The sequence below is a fragment of the Trichosurus vulpecula genome, chromosome 3 (genome assembly GCF_011100635.1).
Source record: "Trichosurus vulpecula isolate mTriVul1 chromosome 3, mTriVul1.pri, whole genome shotgun sequence".
In the NCBI taxonomy this organism is placed as follows: Eukaryota; Metazoa; Chordata; class Mammalia; order Diprotodontia; family Phalangeridae; genus Trichosurus; species Trichosurus vulpecula.
Genome location: NC_050575.1, coordinates 243955967 through 243969620, shown reverse-complemented (window position 1 = coordinate 243969620; position 13654 = coordinate 243955967). Strand labels below are relative to the sequence as shown.

Here is a 13654-nt window from a genome sequence, read left to right as displayed (position 1 = left end):
AAGTTGATGAAATATCTCTCCATTAAATTACAGTAAATAAATTTTTAGGAAATCACAAAACTCTCAATCATGAAAATCAAAATAGAAGATGAAATAATACTTTTTATCAAATTTTCCATTTGACTCATGCCAAATCTTAGTAGCTTTCTTTTTTGTTGTTTTTTTTGGGGGGAGGGGGCAGGGCAATTGGGGTTAAGTGACTTGCCCAAGGGCACACAGTTAGTACATGTGTCAAGTGTCTGAGGCCGGATTTGAACTCAGGTCCTCCTGACTCCAGGGCCGGTGCTGTACTCACTGCACCACCTAGCTGCCCCTTAGTAGCTTTCTTAATACAGTGTTATCATTTCCATACCTTGCCGTCATAAGTCTTAGGCAACATACTATATATCAGATTCCTAGAATAAAAGTGTCAAACACAGAGGAATTACATAGTGAGATAGCACTTGGGTGCCCAGTGGATTTTTTCATGTTTTATTATGAAAGTTATGATTTTCTAGCCTAGTATATAGCTATGGTATATAGTACATATAGTATATACATATGGTATATAGTACATACACATATATATATCTACATGTCTAAGTGTAGACATACTGTATTTTAATAAATAAAATCAGCTTTCATTCTGAGTTCAGAATTTTCAACAAATTAAACATGGATTAAAATGGTTTAACACACGGTTTAACAAATTAAAAGATACTTTCAAGAGCAGACTTATGCAATGTTTCAGAATAAAATAGAATAGGAACTATTTGAAAATCAGGAACATATTTAATGACAGTTTCACTTTTAGGTTTCCCCTATTAGACTGTAAGTTCCATGAAAACAGGGAAAGGACCATACTTAAAATTTATTATTCCAGAAAGCCGCCAAAATGGCATACAATTTTGCACTCAATAGGTGCTTAATACATGTCTGTTTACTAACTGAATGAAGGAATCCTCCAAGTAAATATCACTCAAAGGTGGTAAGCTTAACAGTTACATTATATTGTCCTCAAAACTTCTGGGCATTTTAAAGGGCTACAAAACTATTAATACCATTTGATACAGCAATACCACTGCTAGGTCTATAACCCAAAGACATCCAAAAAAGGGAAAAGGATCTATTTGTACAAAAATATTTATAGCAGCTCTTTTTTGATGGCTAAGAATTGGAAATTGAAGGGATGACCACCAATTGGGGAATGGCTAAACAAGCTGTGGTACATGATTGTGATGAAATATTATTGTGCTATATGAAATGACAAGCAAGATGATTTCAAAAAAAGCCTGAAAAGACTTACATGTACTGAAATAAAGTGAAGTGAGCAGAACCAGGATGACATTGTACATAGTAACCATATTATAAGATGAAGAACTGTGAATGACTTAGCTATTCTCAGCAATACAATGATCCAAGACAATCCCAAAGGACTAATAATGAATCATGCTATCCACCTCCAGAGAAAGAAGTGATATTGTCTGAATACAAACTGAAGCATTCTATTTTTTCTTCTTCCTTCCTTCCTTTCTTTTTTTTATTTGAATCTTCTTGTACAAAATGACCAATAAGGAAATGTTTTACATGATTGCGCATGTGTAATGGATATCAGATTACTTGCCACCTCAGAGAGGGGTGAAAGAAGGGAGGAAAGGATAGAATTTGGAACTCAAAACTTTTTTTAAATGTTCAAAAAATTGCTTTAACATGTAATTGGGTGGGGGGACAAATGTATAAAAAACTACTGGGCATTTTGGAATATACCATATTTGTTTTAGCTTAAAAGTAGTTTAGAAAAAATAATATATTTCATAACCACTTAATTCACTAGTTCTCATATGTGGCCATGTGGTAAGAAGAGACAATACATGGACAGTCTAGGAGCTATTACATTGCTATCCATAGCACATTAAGAGACCTCAAGGAAAGTCACTAGTATTTTGGGTCAATTGCCTATTTCTACTAATTTTTATTAGTAGAAAAACACTTATGAGAATTACATAGAATAAGAAGGCATGAATAGGTTGTAAGCTGTATCAATGGAAGGAATAGCCACCAATGCTGCTATGTATTAGTAATACTTACTAGCCAGATGAATATGGAGGATCAGAGGGCTAGGGATTACAAAGTTGAGGTAAGACTTTAAGTATTGAGGTATTTAACAGAGACCATCCTGTTCTCACAGGCACTTCATCAAAAACCCTTTATTCACTCACACCATGAATTTTTGGGGGGGGAGTGGGGTGGGAGAAGAAGGTAGGTATGTTAATTTTGTTTTTACAAAAATAGGAAAGGCACTGTATAAATGGTTCTGCTGAATTGATCCACAAGTTGTAAAGAAGTGCCATTAATTTAGCATGCTATTGAGGGGAGATTTAGGCACTAAGAATGGTAGATTCAGTAAGACTCCTTTGTTCTAATGAACTAGAGAGAAAACCTAGCAGAATATTGGGGGGTGGGGGTGGGTTATGAGGCTCTTTAATCTCTCCTTCCAAGACTGTGACCATGAGTAGGTCCATCTGAGAAAGCCAATGGTCTGCAGTCATAACTTCCAACATTTCCCCATGCAGAAAAATGTGCATGGATCCTGGGCCAAGAAGTAGAAGAGAATGTAAATTGTAAAAGAAAGAACAATGGCTTTTATAGTAGGAAGACCAGGACTTAAATCTCAGTTCATTTCTCAGTACCTATGTGACCTTGGACATGTAATAATAGTTTTCAGCCTCAGTTTCCTTACCTTAAAAATGAAGCTCAAGACCTCTGAGGTCTCTTTTGAGCTCCTGATCCACTGATGACCTTACAAGAATCCCCAAGAACACACATAAATGAAACCAGAGGAAACAGTTATGGAGCAGTGCTAGGGAGAGACATTCTACTTCCACACTGGTAAAGAAATACTTTTAAATCCATACCTCTCCTTCCTGGGTACACATAATTTCAAGGGAGTCATCTATCAGTACCTTTCTCTTGAGTTAGGAATTGGCCACTTTATCAAGGAATTTTGACCAGAAAACCCACTGGAATGTTCCACAACATTCCAAACTATAAATATTGAAATACATGCTAATGATTCATTCTGGTACCTCTGGATGCATTTTGTAAAGAATAACTTATGAGGATTGGAATTGGAATCAAATTAAAATGAAAGAACACAGTAAGTTTAAAACAACCAATGTCTTCCCACATTTTGAAAATGGGCAATGAGAAAAGACCCATAAATAAATCAGATATCAATATCGTAAATTACTTAAAACTAAAATGCTGTGGGTTTTTTTTTTACTTCAGATGTTAGTAGGGAATAGTGGATAGAGTGAGCCTTGGAGCCAAGAAGACCTAGTGCCAATCCCTGTCTCTGAAACACACTAATACTAACTCTATATTAGTATTCTAACTTCTCAGTGTGGTAGGCAACTCTGAGTTGCAGAGATGGTGCTGACCTGAATTGGTAGAGGAACTTAACTCATCCAAGCATTTCCTAAGTCAATAAAGTCATATCTAGTCACTACCAATATTTTGATTATTAAAAAAACCCAAAAAGTGGTTTTTCTACTTTAGTTTCTAAGAGGAGTCAAATTAGTTTACTAGAGATGTGTGGATTTTTAAAAACTCCTAAATGACTCAAACATTTGAGGACTAAAATGATCCTTTCATTCATTTCTGCAACAGCTATAGGAAAGGAGAAGGGGAGGGGAAACGGTGAGAAGAGAAAGGGTGAGGGGGGAAGGAGGAAGAGGAGAGAGAAAGAGATTACAATTTTTTATTCAAGAATTGGCTGCTAATGTTTTCCCCTCTTCATCTACCACTCCGCTCCCCCCATGTTACTTCCTCAAGAAATTACTTAATACACATTTTGTATTTTTATGTTTGTGTCATTTCCTCTGAATAGAATGTAAGGTCATTGAGGACAGGAATTGTTGTGTTTTTGTCTTTGCATCTCCAGCGCCTGGCACACATTAGGTACTTAATAGTTTAAATGAATTACTGACTTGTTCCATTCAGGTCGACCATTAACCCATGCTGTACATGCTCCTGTATAAGCTGCAAAGTCCTTTCAAAGATTTCCCCAGCTCTTGCTTGTTCCACAGTGTAAGGATCTCTCGGATATCGAAATAAGGCCAACAAGTCATTTGGGGAACGAGGGCGGCTAACAAGTTAAAAGGAAAAGAAAAAAGGGAGAAAACACAAATCATGTGACCATACTACTAGCACAGAGCTGAAGAGAGAAGACAGAGGAATAAACCACCAATATACAGAAATGAAGTATTTGCTTTTTGCTATTTCTACAGCTGAATAATCTATAGAAAAAGAATGTACTATACCTTATTCACTCATCCAAAAGCAGAAAGCAAAATTTTTAAAAAAGAAAAAAAATCTGTAATTAATACAAAAGAAAACACAACCTTTATTAAAATGCAACAGTTTAGAGCTGTGCTATAAATATATTTACAGTTTTTTTAATATTTTGCTTCCATCAGATCATTAAAGTAACAAAATAGTTCATATTGAGTGACTGTTTTATTTGTGAATCATAGCTATGCTCCTATTTGGAAGGCCAACTTTCCAGTTGGAGTGGCAAGTCACAGAAAGTAGCCAGATGTCAATGCTGTTTGTTATTTAAAACCGAAAAAGCAGTTGAGTCCTTCAGCAGCAAACAGAAGACCAGTAAAATTTCTACATGGAAGTGTATGGATTTTTAAAAAATTGTCCCAGTCAATCACAGGGAGCTGAGGATTCATTTTTTTTTATCTCTACTGTACCTGTCAAACAGATGTGTCCGTGTTGAATTGATGGCTCTATCAACTGTTGCTATTGCCTCTACAATTGAAGTGGCCACGAAAGGATCTCCATTTCGACTGACATCAGGAACTACAAAAGTACCAAGAAGTTGCCCATTACCAGAAAAAAAATACCTATACATGTTACTCATAAAATTATGTCTAGACACTACATCACTAAAACTTACAAAGAAGGACACTTTTTTTTTTGTTTCAGGCTCATTTTTTTTAAACCAAAGTTTGTTACTTATCACAAACTCTATTCAAAGGTATTTGCTTTGTATCAAGGAAATTAAGGCCTTTCATTTTCCAGACAAGATTCTGTAGTTAAGTGGATGGAGGGGCAGGAAGGGGGATTAAGCTGTCTAAACAGTGAGTTGCTTGACTGCTTCATGACAAACTAATGTGAAAAGTTAACGATAGACCACAGTGAATGGCCCAGAACAGAGTGAATAGCACTAGCCACACAGCTTGATCTCAGATGAATTTTACATTTACTCTTTAAGTTTTAGCACATCTAAGCAGAAGTGTACATTTCCACCCCCACAATCCAGAAGAACAAACATATGACATAATGGCAGAATTAGTGAGACCATTTTGAATCTATTCTTAGAATTGCTAACATCAGTGATTGATCCAGAAATCTGAGTGGCCATATGCTGGCTGAAGATAGACATTCTTTTAGATTTTAGGCCTCTACAGAAAAAGTTTTCATTTCCTCCTGCCCCTGGGTCCAAAAATTACATATAATTTAAGATACCTAATGTATTTATGTATATGTATATACACACATATATACATACCAAATACACACATATATTTACACATACACACAGTGGTACAATGGGCAAAGCACTGGACTTGGAGTCAAGAACATAAGTTCAAATCTGACCTCATATATATATAGATATAGATATATAGATATATATTAGCTGTGTGAACCTGCTCGTGTCACTTAACCTCTGTTTGCCTCAATTTCCTCATCTGTAAAATGAATATAATAATAGTGCCTACCTCCTAGGGTTGGTGTGAAGATCAAATGAGATAATTATTATAAAGCACTAAGCACAGTACACATAAGCACTATATAAATATTAGGTATTACTATTATTTGGGCTATATCTAATCATATTACATAACTATTATATAAATATATAATAATGGAAGGGTCTTGGGCCCACTGGACTAGGAATTATAAAGGATTCAGGTTCACATCCTGACTCTGATACTTGGCTGTGTGACTATAAGCAAATCGACTGACTTCTCTGGGCTTAGCTTCCTCATCTGTAAAATTGGGGTGATAATAATAATGCTGGCAATATTCTCCCTTCACAGGGTTATAATCACGAACAAATGATGGGAATAGTGTGTGCAAAGTGCTTTACGGATGTTGAAGTACTGATTATTTTTCCTTCTTAAAATGGATTAATAGTTTAAAGGACTGAGGGAGGGAAGGGAAGAAATGTCAGTGAGGTAAAAACAAAAAGTATTTAAAAAACTATTTTTTAAAAAAGTTAAAGACTTCAAGTATTACATAAGTAGGCCAGATATTATTATGCTTTCTATGTCCTTCTTTAGAGATGCTGCATTCGCCCACAGCACCACATCAGAGAGACAACTCTCCAAGTCCGTGCATCAGAGCCTGTTCCTATTTCCAACAGCAAGTCTGCTGATCCTCTTCAAAGTGCTTTCTTGCACCTGCTGCTTGGAAACTGAAAGAAGTGGAAGGTTCATGAAGAAAGAGGAAGAAAACTATCGTCCTTCTTTTTTAAGGAATGGTAGTTGATCATCCTGATTTAAGTAGGACAAGAGAGGAGAGGCTGAGGAGCTTCCATTTGGGATGGAGAAGACAGTGGCGAGGCACATACCAAGAACTATCCTTATTTTCTCAAATTTAAGACCATGGAGTGATTTTTTTAAATTTTCTCCTCTAATTATAAGGTTACAGAATATAAGAGCTGAAAGGGATGTTAAAGAGTACATTTCTCATTTTACATCCATACATAAATATAAATATAAATACAAATAGATACAGAAAGACAACATTTCTCACTTTATAGAGGAGAAAACTGAAACCTAAGGAGATAAAATGATTTTCCCAAAGTTGTTAAGTTATTATAAGATCAGTTAAAGGAAATGTTTTTTAAATAATAATTATAATAAAACAACAAAAATAACAGAAGCTAGCATTTACATAGTGTCTAGTACGTTCCAGGCATGTGCAAACATTTTACAAATGTCCCATTTGATCCTCACAACAACTTTGGGGGGTAGGTGCTATTATCTTTGCCATTTTGCAGTTGAAGAAACTGAGGCAAATAGAAGTTAGGCAATTTGCCAAGGACATACGGCTAAAAAGTACCTGAGACCAAATTTGAACTCAAGCTTTCCTTTGTTCCAGAACCAGTGCTCTATCCATTGCACCACCTAGGTGCCACCAGGAAAAAAGAAACCGGGAAAAGAAAAAATTTGGGTTAAGATGACATCTCTCTTATGATACATGGGAAAGGAATTAGATTTGTTTTATTTGGCCCAAAGGAAAGAACCAAGAACAATGGATAGAAGCTTCAAAAAACGCAAATTTAGCCTTGATGAAAGTGGAGGAAAACCCACCTTCTTAACAATTAGGGTTTTCCAATAATATAAAGAGGGCAGCAAGGTGGCACAGTGGATGGAGCACAGGGCCTAGAGGCAGGAAGACTCATCTTCACAAGTTCAAATCTGGCCCCAGACACTTACTAGCTGTGTGACCCTGGGCAAGTCACTTAACCCTGTTTGCCTTAGTTCCCTCATCTGTAAAATGAGCCAAAGAAGGAAATGGCAAACCACTCGAGTATCTTTGCCAGGAAAATGTCAAATGGGGTCACAGAGAGTCAGAATATGATTGTAAACAACTTAACAACAAATAATATAAAGAGCTATTTCTGGAAGTAATAGGTTGTCTCTCGTTGGACCATCTTTAAATATAGAATGGCTGAACACTTCTTGATAGGTATTCTTTTGGGAGTTTAGGTTGGACTAAAACTTCCTTTGAACTCTAAAATTCTGTGATTCTATGATTCTGTAAGTAACAGAGTCCATGTTCTTTAATTCCAAATCCAGTGCACTTTCCACTTAAGAAGAAAAAAAGCTCTATCTTGCTTCAACACTGCAGTTGTGTCAACAACACAGCAGTCAGTCTCCAGGTTTTATCAATCTTTTTTATCTGTCACTTCCCATCCAACCCTCATCATCACTGTCATAGCTTTGATCTAGGCAATAATACCTAAGCCCTGGCCTCTGGCTTACTGTAGCAGATTCTTAACTAGTATTCTTGTCTTCAGGTTATTCTTCCTTTAAATCACCCTGTGTTCTGCCACAACTAAAATCAATTTCATCATATCACTCATCTGCTAATAAAGTTTCCATATCATTTACTAAGGTAAATCTCAACTCTTTTCTTTAGTTTTCACAGTGCTCCATAATCTGACCCCATCTTACTAAACTTTATATCCCAACACAGCTCCAAAAGCACTTTCGACTTTAGTCAAAGAAATTTCCTCATTGTTCCTGGAACATACCAAGTAATTTTCTTCCCGCGAGCTCATATGATTTCCCCCCTCCTGTCTTTCAATGTGTTTCAATACTATACATCCTGAAATTTCCCAGGTCAAGTCTTCCTTCTTCTACAAAGCTTCCTTAAGTATACTTTACCCCTCCTTGATGTGCCCCTTCTCACAATTTCTATAATATTTACAATCTGCACCATAAACCTTAGCTCTAAAGAATCTGCTGTTTGCTTCTGTGTCATATGCATATAGAAGTCTTCTCTCCCCAACCAGACACTAATCTCTTTGAGAGAAGAAGAAATACTTTAGCCATTTTCCATAGCCCCTCCTGTAGTTGTGGTACACAAAGCAGCTGATTAAAATCTTTTTGTATGGTTCAACATATGTCCTTTCTTATACAACCTCATAAATAGGCATCTTTTACCTTATGTTGGCAATTAAACTTCATTTTGCAATTAAAGTATTTTCTAGTGTGGAAGGGCATGTGGTGTGAATCAGATTGTATGTGTGTGTAAAAAGATATGAATCAATGACACTTTCTGAACAGATTCCCCATTTCTGAAACATCTCACCTATGCAGGTCAATGAAAGAATAGATATTATTATTATTCTGAGAGCAATTTCAAGAGTAATGTTACTGAGGGGAGGGAAGGTAGGTTCATTGGTGTGGGAGACAAGGGAGATGGATATTTCTTCCATCAATGCAAAACAAGAACAGTTCTATAATTCATAATCTTAAAGGGCTGCCTGGAGAACTTAAAGAGGTTGAGTGACCTACCCTTCTTTCAACTGTTAGTATGTGTCAAAAGCAGTAATTAAATCCATATAAAGCCACTACATCACTTATAGAGGTAAGTCTTCTGAAGAGGATTGATCAACCTGACTTAAAGTTAGTCTGGTGTAGTGAGAAGAGCACCATGTTGGGAATCTGTCTACTGGTTTAGCTCTGTCCACTTTGGGTTAGACCCTTAAAAACTCTCTTATGTCTTAGTTTCAACATCTACAAAATAAAAGATTTTGTCTACCTAACTTATAACATCACTTTCTTCTCTAAAATTCTACAATTAAAATATTTCCAAGTGAACAATCTGGTTTTTACATTGTAGGGTCTTGTGACTTGCTGAGTGAAATACCTTGTATAATTTATAAGAAATAATTCCTATTGGCATGGCTAAGTCTTACCATTAACACTTAGGACCATACTAACTGAGGAATATCCAATTGTGTTCCGGGCAATACATTCATAACGACCTTCATCAGCTGGTCCAACGTCATTTATGGTGAGAAATCCTTCTGAGCTAATATGAAATTTGCCACTTTCAGTTACCTGCACTCCATCCTAGAACAAAAGAGAACAATTAGTTGTTTGGAAAAAAAAGACTCAGTCTTTCTTATGCTTATTTTTCTCTTAGATGATTCTCTAAACTGGAATCTCTTAAAATGTGCCCTCAGCCCAGCATAAAATTGAGCCCCAAGAGGAATTTAATCTATTTCACTCAACACCAAACATTAGTAGTAAGTAGTATTCCAACATCAAGGAAACTGTAACAATTCACTAAAAAATTCAAAGTGAAAAAAAATCATCACTTAAATAAAAAGTATAACATACGTGCCTTAAGTACATTCTTACCTATTATAATCTTAACAAAGTTCTCAAACTGAGAGCAATAAAGAAAATCTTCTAAAATGGGCATGGGAGGATTTGCAAAAGAAAAGAAAAAGAAGTAAATGACTCTTTCGCTCTTCTACTATAAAAGAGGGGAAAATCCAGACCTAAGGGTAGTTAGGTGACATAGTGGTTAGAGCAGGGGTGGGAAACCTGAGGCCACATGTGGTCCTCTAGGTCCTCAAGTGCAGCCCTTTGACTGAATCCAAACTTTACAGAACAAATCCTCTGAATAAAAGGATTCATTCTGTAAAACTTGGACTCAGCCAAAAGGTCACACCTGAGGACCTAGACGACTATATGTGGCCTTGAGGCCACAGGCTCCCCACCCCTGGGCTAAAGTGTCGGGCCTGGACTCAGGAAGACCTGCATTCAAATTTTACCTCAGACTGTATGACTGAGCAAGTTACTTAACCTCTGTTTGCATCAGTGTCCTCAACTGTAAAATGGGGATGAAAATAGCATCTATCTCCCAGAGTTGTTGAAAGGATCAAACACAGTGTAAAACACAGCACAGTGCCTGGCACAATAGTAGGCATTTGTTTCCTTCCTTTCTTCACTATCCAAACTTCTACGAACTAAAATTGTCCCTAAAGCAGGTCATTGAGTCCCTCAATGGATTTCAGAGGTTCTTTAAATGTGGATCAGGAAAAATACATTTCTATTTTTTCTAACCTCTAACTGAAATTTAGCATTTCCTCCAATTATGAATGCAGACAAATTCCCCACCCACCCAGGAGTCTATAATATTCACAAGAATGCCAGAGGGATCCATTACAAATCTTAAAAAAAAAGATTAAGAACTACCCTAAAGAAACTCATAGGGGTTTTCACTTGCTCCTGGCCAAATACAATTCTTAAGAATAGCGAACTCCCTAATTCTATAAATGTTGTAGGTACAAAAGATACTTCTCCAAACCAATCATTTCGGGGCTTTTGTAATACATATCCTCCAAAGACATATCACACATTCTCAATATATAATAAGTAAAGGCTGTTGGGAGTCAGGATACATAGTTCTAGCTCTGTCTCTAGCTTGGACAAGTCATTTAACTTGTCTAGGATTCAGTTTTCTTATCTATAAAACAAAAGGGTTGAGGAAACTTGGCAAGGAGAGGCAGATTTTTTTTAACACATCTGGAAGGGAAAAGAACACATGCATGTTATTGGATTACTTTTTCATTCTTTTGCTTATTCCTTGTTGAACATAAAGGGAGTGAGGTAAGAGCTTGTTACGTTGTTTTGAATGTTTATTGATTGTTTTGTTGACAATTATTGTTTACCTTAAAATATATAAATATAAGTTTCTTGAAAGTGAGGATGGTTGTTAATATGTCTTTGTATCCCAAGTGCTGAGCACAGTGTTTTGCACACAGTCGATGTTTAATAAATGTTTGCTGAACGGAACTGAGGGGGAGATGGTTAATGAGAGGACTGCATTTGAGTCCTACAAGTTCTAAATGCTATTATTCCATTTATTATTTTTCCTTCTTTTCAAATTCAATTTAATTTGAAAAAATGTTCATTGAGATGCCAGGTCTAAAATGAAATCTTATACCAACTAGAACAAGGAAGAAACAGATGAGCATATGGCATTTTATTCCTGGGTAGAATATACAAAAAATCAGAATCATGATTAATAGATGAACACGACACACATATGCAAAACCAAAGTAAATAACTAACTGGACCACTAGTAACCCATTTGAAGTGTTGTATGTATATGTTTATACACACAGAGATATGTACATGTATGTGCACATACACATATGTATACATATATGGATATTAATATATGTGCATACAAGCATGCGTGCATACATGCATAAACTCATACGCATGCACAATATGTCTGACCATAAATATATGCATAAATATACACGTACATGCTATATTGTATGTGTACAATGATATTGCATGGGCATGTATTATAATGTATGCATTCCTGCTTGTATATGAAGTTTGTCATGAAATCTCCGTGGCATCACAAGTGGGAAGGGGGTTTGTGGACAAAAGAGACAGAGCCAAACAACGACACGAACTGCACTAGTAGTTCATGTTAACTAACTTGCCTATTTCATTTCGATGGTAGCTATAAAATTGTTTTTTATTCATTTCTTGGGCATTTCACTAAAAAAATTGTAAGATATGAATTTTTAGAACTTCTTCTAGTGAGGGCACCTCCCCAAATCTGCCTTTTGTGAACCTTCTTTGCTGCTTTCTACTGAGAGATGGGACAGGCAGCTGTGAGTTGCTCCACACTTAATAAACTTCACCAGATAGTGGTAAAGTTCAAACTACATTTCTATGCTCTTAAAGAAATCCAGCAACAGAGATTACCTTATTCTTACCTTATTCCATGTTATTACTGGCACAGGCTCTCCTTGAGAACTGCAAGGAATCTGCACATTGGTGCCAACCTCCACTGTCATATCCCTTGGGACACTGGCAAACACAGGAGTAACTACAAGAAAAGTGACATGTGACTATTCAATGGGCAGATAATAAAGCCTGTAACAAACTGCAAGGAATTACAAATAGAAACTGAAAACATGATCATCCCTCTCCTTAACCAGATGAATCATTCAATTCCAATCAATACATATTTTTAACCACTTATATAGAAAGCATCAAGCATAAAACCTATCCTAAGATAACAAAAACCAAGCAGTTTCTATTTTCCAGAAGATGACATTTTTACCATGGGAATGGAGCGGGGGGGCGGGGGTAGAAGGGGTGCAACATATATACAGGTTAATATGTTACAAGTGATCAATCAACCAATAAGCTTTTATTAAGCACTTAATCTGTCCAAGGCACTGGCATTATTAAAACAGAAATGACAGTCTATTCCCAACAAGCTTGTATTTCTGACAGGAAAGATGTCATATACATATATACGTATACAAAAGATGTACAACATAGCTAGAAGGTAACTGTAGAGGGTAGGGCACTAGCAATAGGAGACATGTACATACATATGTATACATAAGATACAAACAATATAGCTACAAGGTAGGGCACTGGTGATATGGTAAGAATGATGGCGACAATGGAGGGATTCAGAGAATGTACAGCAGGAATGGTGGAGAAAACGAATGATCGGTGGCATTCCAGAAGAGTTGGCACTGAGCTGAGCCTTGAAAAGAAAAGCAGGATTCGGCACAGCTGAACATAAAGGAATGTATTTCAGACGTGAGGGAGAAACTTAGGCAAATGTAGGGAGATAGAATGCAGAGTTCAGAAAATCCCGTTCAATAGGTAATTCAGTGAATAAATCCAGTTAGTAATCCAGTTCAGCTAGAACATAATGTATATAAAGGGGAATAATGCAAAAATAAGGCTTAAAAGTTTGGAGACAGATTGTAGAGGACTTCAGTGTTAGCAGTGGACACCCACAGCAGACCACTCAAGTGTTGATCTCTGTTCTCCCATGTGGCACCCTCCTATGCTACCCTATCTCAGGATCTGTGCCACCACCACCCCCCACCCAACTGCACCATGGCTGCTTAGAAGTCTCCCACCTTCCTGAAGTAGTGCATTCCAACACTTCTAGGGGTATGGTACAGGTAAAGGCTGTTAAATGAAGTTTTAGAGAGGACATTAGAAGAAAACAATTGGATGCAAAGCTAGGTATTCAAATGAATGAGGCTTAAGCAGAAGGTTAGCCAACTAGTCATGAA

General features: G+C 36.6%; 1 protein-coding gene across 1 annotated transcript in view; it reads right to left on the bottom strand.

Moving 5' to 3' along the window:
• The window catches only part of PXDN (peroxidasin), a 148559-nt gene that overhangs the window by 23616 nt on the left and 111289 nt on the right, over nucleotides 1-13654 (bottom strand). Inside the window, exons 13-16 of the mRNA XM_036752612.1 lie at nucleotides 12323-12435; nucleotides 9488-9644; nucleotides 4740-4848; nucleotides 3969-4126 (exon numbers count right to left, since the gene is read on the bottom strand). Of these exons, the coding sequence (XP_036608507.1) occupies nucleotides 3969-4126; nucleotides 4740-4848; nucleotides 9488-9644; nucleotides 12323-12435 (537 nt within the window). The remainder of the gene's footprint in view (nucleotides 1-3968; nucleotides 4127-4739; nucleotides 4849-9487; nucleotides 9645-12322; nucleotides 12436-13654) is intronic.